We start from the raw sequence: 11940 nt of genomic DNA, 5'->3' as shown, positions 1-11940 counted from the left end.
TATTTTCGAATTAATAAATACAAATAATAATTATTCTATTATGTCTTTATTTTCCATGTGTGTTTCGGGACTCGAGAGGATTGCTCCGACCCCCAATCCAAGCTGGCAATTGTTGTCTCCATATTTAGTAGTTATCAAGTTAGAGAGAATAGCAAGTCCCTTTCTTCAACACAAGACAAAATTGTTGCTTATTGGCTGCTCTCGCACTAAGGATAAAACATGGACCTATTCTTTTGCATGGAATGGATAATATACTTAGAGCATATGCTATATGATTAAAGACATTACCCAAGCAATACAATGAGATAATAATGTAATATTAAACTTTAGAATATATTAGCCTTTTGTGTCATCAAGCAATTAATGGAGTTTTTCTCAGTTTATCAAGTTTCACTGCAAAATGTATGGCAGTATTTTCCATCCCTTCGTAAATTAGAGCTTGCTTGAAGGAACTAAACAATTGTGCAGGAGGGCGAATCCCCATATCCAGCATTTCCTGAAAGTACCTACAAGCTTCATCTACCTTGCTTTCATTGCACAAGGAACCGATCAAACTCGAGAACATATGCATTCCAGGAAGGATTCCCTTGGATTTCATCTGATCCCAAACTTCCATTGCCATCTCCAATCTCCCTTCATTGCAGAACATCCTCACCATGATCTCATATGTGCTCACACTCGGCTCACACCCAAACTCGCTACTCATTCGCCGGAAAATCAAATAAGCTTCTTGGTTTCTCTGAGCCTTTATCAGGTGGTGCAGTATTATGTCATATGTTCTCGAAGTTGGACCAATCCCCAATTCCTTCATCTCTCCAACCACCCGATAGGCATCCTCCATCTTTGTCGACCAGCAATAAGCCCCGACAACAGCGTTGTAAGTCGGCCCCTCCGGGGGGAAACCACTGGCCTTGGACATCTCAAAGAACTGAAGAGCTTCATGTAATCTCTTATCAGAACCCAACCCATTAATCAAAGTACAATATATGTGTGGACTAGGCCTAACACCCTTCTCCACCATCTCATGGTAGAACCCGACAGCACTATCATACTTCTTTGCCTTGCAATATGCGTTCATGACAATGCCATATGTGACTACATCAGGCTCAAAACCTTCACTCTCCATCTCCCTACGAATCTCATCCACCCTCAACAAGTTCCCTTGGGTACCCCAACCTTCCAACAAAATAGTGTATGTCTTCAAATCAGGCACAATTTTTCTCATCCGCATTTTATCAAACACCTCGTGTGCTTTCTCAACACTCTTGGACTTGCATAGAACATCGATCAAACGGTTAAAATCCGAGACCTGTGGCTTCATCCCATACTGTTCCATCTTCTCGAATGCCTCCACTGCTTCCTTGACCTTCCTTGCCCTCGCGTACCTTCGAGAAACGAGCGAAAATGTTTCTCTGGTCAGCAATTTTTTGCGGTTCATTTCAGCAAGCAAAGTCCAAATCATCTTGAACTGTCTGATCTTACCAAGTGACTCGATCAACTCGTGGAAGCTCTCAGTGGTGTGCTTGAACCCTTGTTGCTTCTCGACCCAACGAAAGAACGAGAGGGCAAGTACACCGGCATTGCTGAGCTTCTTCAGGACATCAACCGCAAGGTCTGGCGACATTTGCACGGGAATGTTGGCGAGGGAGGCGTCGACGGTGGAAGTTGGATTGGCGGATAGGATTCTGCAGATGGTTTCGGCATTGAAGGGTTGGGGTTGGGGTTGTGATGTGCTGGAAGAACAGGTTCGCCTTTGAAGAAGGTTGAAGGAGAAGAAGAATGTTTTGGAAGATCGTGTAAATGCCATTGTTCTGCTGCTCCAAATTGCAGGCATTCTCACTGTGTCAGGGTCTCATGAAATTTAGATGAGAACTGAAAACAAAGAGAACAAAAAGAGGCAATAGAATACCAAATAACATTAGACTAATTAATTATTTAATTATCTCAATATTATAACAATTAATTAGTCTATTATACTACCGTGAATACATAATCGTCACTCTTTGGAATACTGCTCACCATCATCATTTTTTTTTTGCATTTGTTTCTTCACCCCCTACCGGAAGATTTGAAATCTTAAATTCAATTTTTGTTTGATCGTTAATCATTAATTTCGGATCGTTTTTCTATCTTCTCCAACCCAGTTGTGAAGCCATTCTTTTATCTTCATGAGAAGGTTACAAGTTAGAAAATTAGATAGGAAAAGAAAATAATTGAAATCATATTTCCCCACTTAAAACATATTGGAGTAAGCATGAAAGTGCAAACCTGCTCTTGTTTGTCATGTAGTTGTTCAATTAGGGCATGTTTCTGCAGGGCAAACTGTAAGTAGATAACTCGTGCTGCTTTCTTGCGAAGATGCCACTTGAACTGTGCAAAACAAATACTTGTTAGGTAAACATTAGCTTTAACTGCATTAAGATGTCACTAATTATGTTCAAAAGATTATCAACAATATAGACATTCTTAAAAGAACCTTAATGAGCAAGTATAGGCATAGAGACAGAAAACCATACATGTTAAAATCAACACTGTTCCATAGATAGTAAGTCGCTAACCATAATCCACTAATATTAATACAAAAATTATATCAAAGTCATTGTACAAAATATTTGAATAGGCAAAAGAATCAATACCTTATATTTTCCTATTTTAGTCCTCTCAAGTCATGCTAACATATTTAAATTCTTAGTTAATAAAGCAACCATTCCCACAAATTCTACTTGTACAATCACTATATATAACACATTAACGCCAAACTCCATGTATTCTCCTGAGGAATTTTGCCCAACAATGTCATGCTGGAAAACTCAAGCTTAGGAAATTAATTATATAGATCACAAAATTGACAAATGACATCTTCTGAACACCAAATTCAATTCCCAGTGTAGTGTGAGTTGTGTGTGTGCAAGTAAAGCACCACACTTCACTCCTCTTTTCCCTCTTTCCCTCACATCTCTTGGAAGCTCAAAGCGAAGCACTATTCACTATTCAGCAATCACTTACTAGCTTTCATAGACACACCCATTTGTTTCAAACACTTTTCTGCTCCCCATTGAATCAAGCACTAACAACCAATGCTCATATACCATGAATAGCCAAACTACATATTATAACACAAACACTGTTTCTTATTATTACTAACTTACATCGTGATTATCAATTTCATCCATCCAAATCATATTAAGTGAGCAAAGTGGCTACACTAACATAAATATATTTTTCAATATATCAAAAGATGCAAAAGGACACTCATTATGAAACATCAACTGAAATGTTCTATTCAGTAATGTAAGAGGCTAAATGATGTGATTTAGTAGCCAAAATTCAAAAACATGGAATTAGTAGAACAATAGACATTTAGCAATAGCAGGAATCAACAGTTCATTGAAAATTTAGTGTATCATTAAATCAATGCATATACATTCTATATGAAATTTGTTTCAATTAAACTTTATAATGTATCATCGTGTAATTGGTTTAATTTTATAAAAGATACATCATTACAATCTATGGACCTAAATCTCCACTTTGTTTTTTAATATGTTTATTTATACATATTGATTTTAAACTAAACCTAAGTTTGTGGCATATTAAAAGAAAAAAGGAAACATTGCAGAGAGAATACGAGATAATACTTAAAACTCAATTTGGAACCTAAGCTTGCATGCAAATTTCAATTTAGTTCTGAAATTTCAATAGTCTCTATTTAGCAAGGTTCTGAGAACCGGACCGGTCATCAACCACTCTAGTCACTGGTTCATTGGTCCAACCGGTGGTTCAACCGGAAAAACTATTTTAGAATAAAATAATAAATAAATTATAAACAAACATTCTAAAATATAATTATAGTCTAATATAAATCTTAAAATATCTTCCAAATTTAAAACACTACATAAAATACCATCAACCAAATCTATATGATCTTATCAAAATACAAACTCAAAACTTTGAATGGTTTTGAATAATTATTATTCCTACTACGGTCAAACACAATATTTTCATAAAAATCCTTAAGATCGAAAAACCATAACAACACTACTTTTTTGGTTGGTTTTAGAAAACAAAACTTTAATCCTCTCAATACAGTAATTCCACATCAGATTCAAAGCAAGTAAAACCAAAAAATTCTAAACGTATATTCCAAGAAATGATGAAAAACCAAACGTGAGACCGGTTTTCACATAAACCAAAAGTTAGTTGACAGAGTTACATAATATAAAGCTGTCAAAATTATTATAACTAACTACATACATCAACTAATAAGTAAGAACTTTAACCTTTTAGCCCCCCAAAACAATCAATTAAATATAATTTACAGTTCAATGAAGCCCTGTTTGCATTACAATTATTTACAAATGTTGAGTAATAATAACATGAAAAGGTAGCTACTAGCTAGTGAAGTCGAACAGAGAAGGCATGGTAGTAGTATCACTGTAAATGTTTTAGTACATCCAGTGGCCACAAAATCTTACTGGAATATGATGAGTAATTATATAATTTAACAGCATGAGAAGAGGATTGCCACAAAAACTTAAATTTCAACTTCAAATAGTAGAACTCCCCAAAAGAGTTGTTACTGACAAATTTGGTACAATTTTATGTACCGATTCATCGCCAAACCCCAATTTTTCCTCTCTCCCAATTCAATCCCTTTCCAACTCTCACATACCCACAAACCAAAGGTTCCAAAAGTTTCATCTTTTTCATCCAATCCTTCAATGCCCTAAGCTCTAAGCGCTAACCTCATTTTTCCCTTTTCTTTTGTTGCAGAAATTCAGTGGGTTTCGTCTGTTCTCAATGGCTTTGGAACCGAAGGAGTTACCAACTAACAACCCTGGTCTTACTGCTACCCCTGACCCAGCTACTAAGGGTTACTTCATGCAGCAAACTGTGAGTATTTTTTTCTAAGTTTCTAAATTTCAGTTTTTTAAATCGTTTATTGTTTTAATCAGGTGTTTGGATTTTGTTTTATGTGGTGTTCCAATGGCAGATGTTTAGAATCAAAGACCCCATATATAAAATGGATTTGAATGGCTAGAACTAGAAGAAGTGAAGTGCCACTAACCTTCGACGGATACACGGACGGCGACCGGCGAGACGACGGCGACCGGAGACACGGCGGCGAGCTGCTCCAAGCCTCGAACAGAGAAGCCAGGCAGGACGGGAACAGGGGGAAGGAGGACGCCGAGCTACAAGACAGGGCCTGGGCTCGGGACAGCGGGAAGGAGGAAGCCGCGGAGGCGCCGACAGCACAGACGGCGGCGGCAGAACCGTTGCAGGGATAGGGTTTAGGTTTGGTGATTTTGAACTTTGCTTCAGGGTTCAGAGGGATAGTGATCACGAACACAGGGGTGTTGTGTGGGTGGGTTGGGGGGGGGTGAGTGAGTGAGGCTGAACGTTGGGTTTTTTTTTCCTAAAAAATGAAAACGGCGCCGTTTATCAAGAACCGGCCGGTTCCTAGAACAATTTTTATTATCAGCGAACCGAATAATTTTTATTACCAGTTTTCGGTTGAATTAGTTTGACCGACTGGTCTGATCCAATTTTTAGAAGCATACTATTTAGTCTCTAAACTTTATAAACATGAATGGCATTAGTCCTAGAACAATTTTTCTGGCAACTTCCAACTCATAAACATTTTTGTTTTTTGACCAAAATGTGGTTTTACCTAGTGCATCCAACTATTCGCGTTTTAGGACATGAGTCATGTTCACAAAGTTTAGAAATTAAAACTTTAAGACCAGATTAAGACTCTTTCATAGGGCTGGCAATATATACCCTACCCGCGGGTACTCAATCCAAACCAACCCGTTCGATTAGGGTTGTCTACCCTATCCGCTGCGGATAGAGTAAGATAGGGTGCAAATTTGCCTGCGGTTAGGGTAGGGTACGGGTTTAGGGTATATCCTACCCTACCCTATATGCACCCTTAATATATTATATAATATATATGTAAAAGTTATACATGTAGTGAAGAAAGTAAGTCTTGTACTCACAATCTTCTTTTTATAAAAACTTGAAATAATCACTAAACTAGTTGATGATCATATTATTTGTAATTTTATGTTGGATTTCTTTAAGATTTTATTATTTTTAATTTTAATTTGAACTTAGTTTTTTATTTTCTATTTTATTAATATGTATGAAATTTGGAATGGTTGAATTTTACATTTATTTAAAAAAAATTATTTATGCGGGTAGGGTCGGATAGAGTAGAATTTAGAATTTTAGGGTGCGGATAGAATTTACAGACAGCATGGAGTCTAGGGATGAGAAGGGTTATAGTAGAGTTGGATTCTCTAAATGCAATTATGTACATTAAGAGAAACCCTAGTGATAGCCACGGCCACAGCCATATAATCCGAAAGATAGCAGAGTGGATGAAGCGACTTTGGGAGATTATATTTAGACATGTTTATAGGGAGGCAAATCGGTGTGCCCACATTACCAGGTTATAGTTTTATAGACTTGCCTCCTTCAGATCTTCAGAGCTTGCTTATTGATGACTTTAACGGGAGTCTCTATCTCTCATACTATTTTTGTGTAGTCTTTTTGCTTTTGGGCTAGTACCCCATATTATTACAAAAAAAAAAAAAAAAAAAAAAGAGTTCTCAACCTGCGAATAAGATAGGGTAAAATTTAAAAAAAGTTTTTAACCTATGAATAGGGTTAAGGTAGAGTTTAAATCCTACCCTATGATACCCATTGCCAGCCCTATTTGTCCAAGTTCAAGACCAAATTGAATATCAGAGAATACTCACTAAATCGATTAGAAAGAAAACAAACATTAAAAGGGAGATGATGATATACCAGTTCACACATGATAGAACCAAGAACGGTGGTCCAAAAACTGCCGGCAAAAGTCTCAGCAATGAAAGCACCAAGAAGAGGAGTGCAGTCAGCTGTTCGGCGGCAAAGAAAAAGGAGACGTGGCAGAGGACGACGCACGGAGACGCAAAGACATCAACGGCAGATTGAGAGTGAGAGTTGTGCGTGTTACGCAGTTCTTGTGGGTACTAGGTTTTTTTATTGGAGTAAAGTAGAGATAAGTCTCAAAGTAGTCCCTGAAGTTGCACTCGAGCCTCAAAGTAATCCCCGAAGTTAATAATTCCTCAAATTCGTCCCTGAAATTGCACTTCGGGACTCATAATAGTCCTTGAAATAATTTTCGTCCATCCTTGCTAACGAAAAACTGAGCTGGACTGAAACAACGTCGTTTTGTATTTATTAAAAAAAATAATACCCAATACGACGTCGTTTTATATTTATTAAAAAAACTAATCCTTATCTTCACCAATTCTCTTCTTCACTGATGTTCTTCTTCTTCTTCAATTTCATACAAGCAACAACAACAACATCTTCAGAAACCAACAAAAATCACAGAATTGAAAAAACTAACAATTACAAAAAATCACAAAAAAGAACCAACAACAATTAGAAAGGATCAATTAACCTAAATAACCAGCATCAATCAACCGATCAAAAACAACAATCACAAAAAAACATCAACAATTACAGAATCAAAAATAACAAAAAATCAACCATGGCAACTACATTAAAACACAATCATGAGCAGCAATAATCATCCAAAATATTAAACAATAATGATTCAATAACTAAAAAAATTTAAAAAAACTCACCTTTGCCGCAGAGCAGAGAAGAAGGATGCAGAGGGAGACAGAGAGCAAACGGTGACAAATAGGGAGGGCCGACGAGTGCGGCGGGCTCGAGAGCGCAGACGTCGGCGACGGAGGGTTGGGGGCGGTTGACAGAGCACTTGAAAATAGTGAGAAAGTGTGAAATCTGGACGGCGAGGTCGGAGAGCACCTCGATCTCGTGGTGGTGCGAAGAAGCAGATTGGGAACGTGAAAAACAGTTAGGGAGGGACGATTGGCGCGGCACCGAAATGGAGGCCGGCGACAGAGAGGGTTGGGGAAAGCTTGCTTGTGAGGGAGAGAAGGGGAAGGGAAAGGGCAGATTGGGGAAGGGGAAGGGGAAGGGTTGGGAAAGGGAAAGAGAAGGCTCGGGGAAGGGGTGGTGACGTGGGGTTTAGCGTGTTTTTGTTTTACTTTCTTTTCTTTTTTTTTTTTTTAAATAAACACAAAATTACATCGTTTTCAATTTTTTTTTTACTTCTCAAAACGACGTCTTTTTAAGATTCCGACGAACGGAAAATTTTTCAAGGACTACTATGAGTTACGGAGTGCAATTTCAGGGACGAATTTAAGGAATTATTAACTTCGGGGATTACTTTAAGGCTCGAGTGCAATTTCAATGACTACTTTAAAGTTTATCTCAGTAAACTACCCTTTCTAAACTACTATTTCTACATAAAGCTATTAATATATATATATATATATATATATATATATATATATATATTATCAAAAATAAGGAGTTTCGAACCTGCAACTTTTTAGATGAGTATGAAAAAGCTATATTATTTGAATTATAACTCCTTAGCAAGCTGTTAAATCTATTAGTGAATAAATAAAAATAATTTTATATTTATAAAAAACAAAATTTATATAATAAAATTATTTAAACTCTTAAAAAATTGTTTTAAATTCTTAAGCTATTTTATTAATCTAACTTATTCCACTCTTAATTTTCAATCTCAATTTCCAACCATTTACTATTATTACTTTAGTCCTTAACCTGTCATCACCGATAATATCTCATTCTCTTTATTATTACTGTTTGTTAATTGAAGACATAATTATCATAACTAATAATTAACTCGGTCATAATTACTAATTAATTTTTTATTTTTTATAATTATCAAATAGGTTGAGCTAGGATCTAATTACTATAGAAAAATGAACAACTTAATTATGTTTAAACAAATTCTTAGTATGTTTAACAATTCTTTAATGATAAAAGTAAAAATATTAAAAGAATTAAAAATTATTTTTTTAGAATTTACAGTTCAAATTTTTTTAAAAAATATATTTTTATTTAAAAAATATATTTTAACATAATAAATAAACAAAAAATATTTTTATATTATCGAATCTAAATATATTTAATAGATAAAAAATTATTTTTATATAAAATATCTAAACATTAAATTAAATTTACTTTTTCAAAATATTATTTTAAAAAAATTACTTAAAAAATATTTCCTTCAAAAATCATTTAAACAAGTCCTTGACAGATCATTAATCATGATATCATCGACTAACACTTTTGGGTAATAGGGTAATTGATCACGGATTCACGGTAATAGGAAATTTTTGGGTTTTTTTTTTTTTTTTTCTTTTACTATGAATTTTTGAGTTTCTTGTAGTGACGGAAATGAGACAAAAGAGCTTTCTGGGTTTTGAGAATTGGATCTGATACATGGATAATGGAGGCCCATTATATTAACTATGTTCATGATCTAGGACTACATATCCGTAATCCGCTACCATTAGTAGACTTGAAAATGCTTCACCAAACTCAAAAGAGATATCACTCTCCCTTTTGGGCTTAGCCCGGCCCAATGGCTAACTCCAATAAACATAATTAGAATCACACATTAGTCTATCCTAAAAAAAAAAAAAGTAAAACAGAAGAACTAGAGATTTTAATAGAACAAGTCTCTCGTCCTTCAAATCAAACAGTATTAGCAAAATTTTTATTAGCTAGTTATAATAATAATATAATTGAATATAAGATAATTTTAAAGTATTCTCTTTCCCGATACCAATTTACTATAATTCAATTCAATATGTTGAAATTGATCTTACTTGGAAACTGGCATTGAAGTTATTCTGGTTGAAATGACAACCTACACCAAATTCACCATATCACATCCATGTCTGAGAAAAAATAGTTCCTTTGACTTTAATTCTGAGGGTACCGACTTTGACTCAACAATCAATTTGAACACTGAAGAGGCAGTTCATTATTTCAACATGTCCCATGTTAATACTAATTAAATATGGAATTGATATTTTTGACAATCCCCATGTGTGAAACTGAAACCTGATAGTTATATCATTCATCAGTTGACTTGTGAAAGATGTCCTTTATCTTAACACAAAAAAGACCTAATTGGGATCTGTGCTTGATCCCAAAAATATTATATTTAATTGACATGGCTGGTTCAGCCAACCAATTCCAGCCCTTATAATAATTAATAAAACCAGCATTAAACATTCACATGCAACCACTAAGCCTATCTAGCTAGTAGCTTAATTCATACAAGTAGTATTATTATAATAAACAAGTGTATGTTTATGTGTATGCACATAATCTTTGTCCAACATAAAAACACAACTTGTGCCGATGTTGGGGGCATGAAGTAGTTGAATTGAGCTGTGTTTCTTGACCTTTGCATATCTTTGTTTGCCTTATTTCATTAAAAATACATCTTATATATTATAATAACAACGTTATACATACCATTTATTTATATTTATAAATATAAATATAAATATAGAACGTAACCACGGTTGAGTAAGTCATAATCTAAGGGTCTCAACTCTCATGTGAGCATATATAGAAACAATATTAATTATATATATGACTGAGATCCCAAGGTATCATTTACTCTTTTTTCCTGTAACTGCGGCATACTTGGGGAATGGAATGTGGATTATTACATTACATAGAACTATTCCCTTTCGGCCATTTCTTAGGCGCATGAGTAGCACTTACTTGCATGCATGCCATTATTATTCATCTTTATGCTTCTTTTTTATTCACATTTTCTTTTAAATAAAGAGAAAAGAAAATATTAATTGGTCAATGTTATTGGTAGCTACGAATATTAATCTTCACGACATTGTTGAGATAAATTAAAAAGAAAGAAGATGATAATGTTAATTAGTAGTTACCTTAATTAATAATCCGTAAAGTGAATTAAAGCTTTCATTAACTGTAAGTCCAGGGTCGTTAAATTAAAAAGTCAAACGGTTGCTAATACCACCTAAAAGCACACGTCAAGCTAAGCCAGCTTTAAAATATATATGCATGAGTGCATCTTTAATTAATTAATAAGAGGTTATTTAAGCTAGTTTTATAAACATATACGTGAGTAGGATAACTTTAATTTGCATATATTTTTAGCATTAATCAATGTTTAATTAAACTAGAGAAAGTCTAGGGGCTAGTAATTTTTGTGTTTTGTAGCCAGTACTTAATCATCAAAAGAAAAGTGAGTGATCTCCCACCATTGGATGTAATATCACATCATTAAAAACACTATTGATGACTAATTGATGGTTACAAAATACAAAAGTTGTTGACCCCTAGCATTCTTAATTAAACTAACCCTGCTTGAGATTATGAGTTTACCGTTAGATAGGTCAACCATAAAGTTGACTTCTTCCATTATATTTGTTAAATTAGTTTCTTTTATGGCACCAAATTAAATAAGATAATTATAGATTCAAACTCCTTTAGTAATGGTGTTACATGATTATGAGGTATAGAAAATCTCATATAATATGTAAAATGGTATCAATTTTGGGCAGTAAATTAACAATAAATGGAAAAAGAGTTGTTATCAGCTAGTGAAATGGTTGCAGTAGAATGAGGAAGAAAAAGAAGAAAAGAATGATCAAGAAAAAACTGAAAGAGAGAGAGAGAAGAGTATTGTGATGATGAATTTTCTAATTGCAATTGAATAATACATCATAAGAATTTTACGCTATGCTATATAGTTTATATAGTTGTAAAAAAAGTGTGAAAAGAAAAAAAGGAATAACAAATTATATATTAGCTAGTCCTAACAAACTAGTCAGCTGAACAATCTAACAAACAAACAAAAATATATTAACAAATCTTTTACATTTGAAACTATTATTTCCTGTATCTATATTAACTAGCATCCCCTCACAAGCTGGTATTACTTGGCTTGTGTAGATCAAGTAATCCCAGCTTGAATAGCAAGTAGGAGAAGAATCCCGGTGCAAGAGGCTTTGTAAACAGATCAGCCAGCTGCTCACT

The 11940-nt window shown here is 34.5% G+C and overlaps 1 protein-coding gene and 1 long non-coding RNA gene across 14 annotated transcripts; one reads left to right on the top strand and one right to left on the bottom strand.

Annotated features, from left to right (window-relative positions):
• Positions 1 to 314: 314 nt before the first annotated feature.
• LOC112775571 (uncharacterized) lies at positions 315 to 8039 on the bottom strand. Of its 13 annotated transcripts, none has more exons than XM_025819274.3 (4): positions 7644 to 8039; positions 2269 to 2370; positions 2020 to 2164; positions 315 to 1839 (listed from the first exon to the last, which is right to left on the bottom strand). In XM_025819274.3, exons 3-4 carry the CDS (start codon positions 2039 to 2041, stop codon positions 353 to 355), a joined length of 1509 nt encoding a protein of 502 aa, XP_025675059.1. In that variant the 5' UTR covers positions 2042 to 2164; positions 2269 to 2370; positions 7644 to 8039; the 3' UTR covers positions 315 to 352. The 13 variants fall into 13 exon arrangements, with proteins under 13 accessions (XP_025675059.1, XP_025675063.1, XP_072082737.1 ...); XM_025819278.3 differs by lacking the exon at positions 2020 to 2164 and adding an exon at positions 6814 to 7329 and having other exon boundaries at positions 315 to 1872; positions 7644 to 8026; XM_072226636.1 differs by having other exon boundaries at positions 315 to 1872; positions 7644 to 7786.
• LOC112775573 (uncharacterized) lies at positions 4524 to 6064 on the top strand. The gene is made up of 3 exons (XR_003189586.3): positions 4524 to 4685; positions 4774 to 4893; positions 4994 to 6064. It is a non-coding gene; the product is annotated as an uncharacterized lncRNA (long non-coding RNA).
• Positions 8040 to 11940: the final 3901 nt, after the last annotated feature.

Source organism: Arachis hypogaea, chromosome 19, assembly GCF_003086295.3.
Source record: "Arachis hypogaea cultivar Tifrunner chromosome 19, arahy.Tifrunner.gnm2.J5K5, whole genome shotgun sequence".
Lineage (NCBI taxonomy): Eukaryota > Viridiplantae > Streptophyta > Magnoliopsida > Fabales > Fabaceae > Arachis > Arachis hypogaea.
This window is presented reverse-complemented; position numbering and strand designations above follow the sequence as displayed.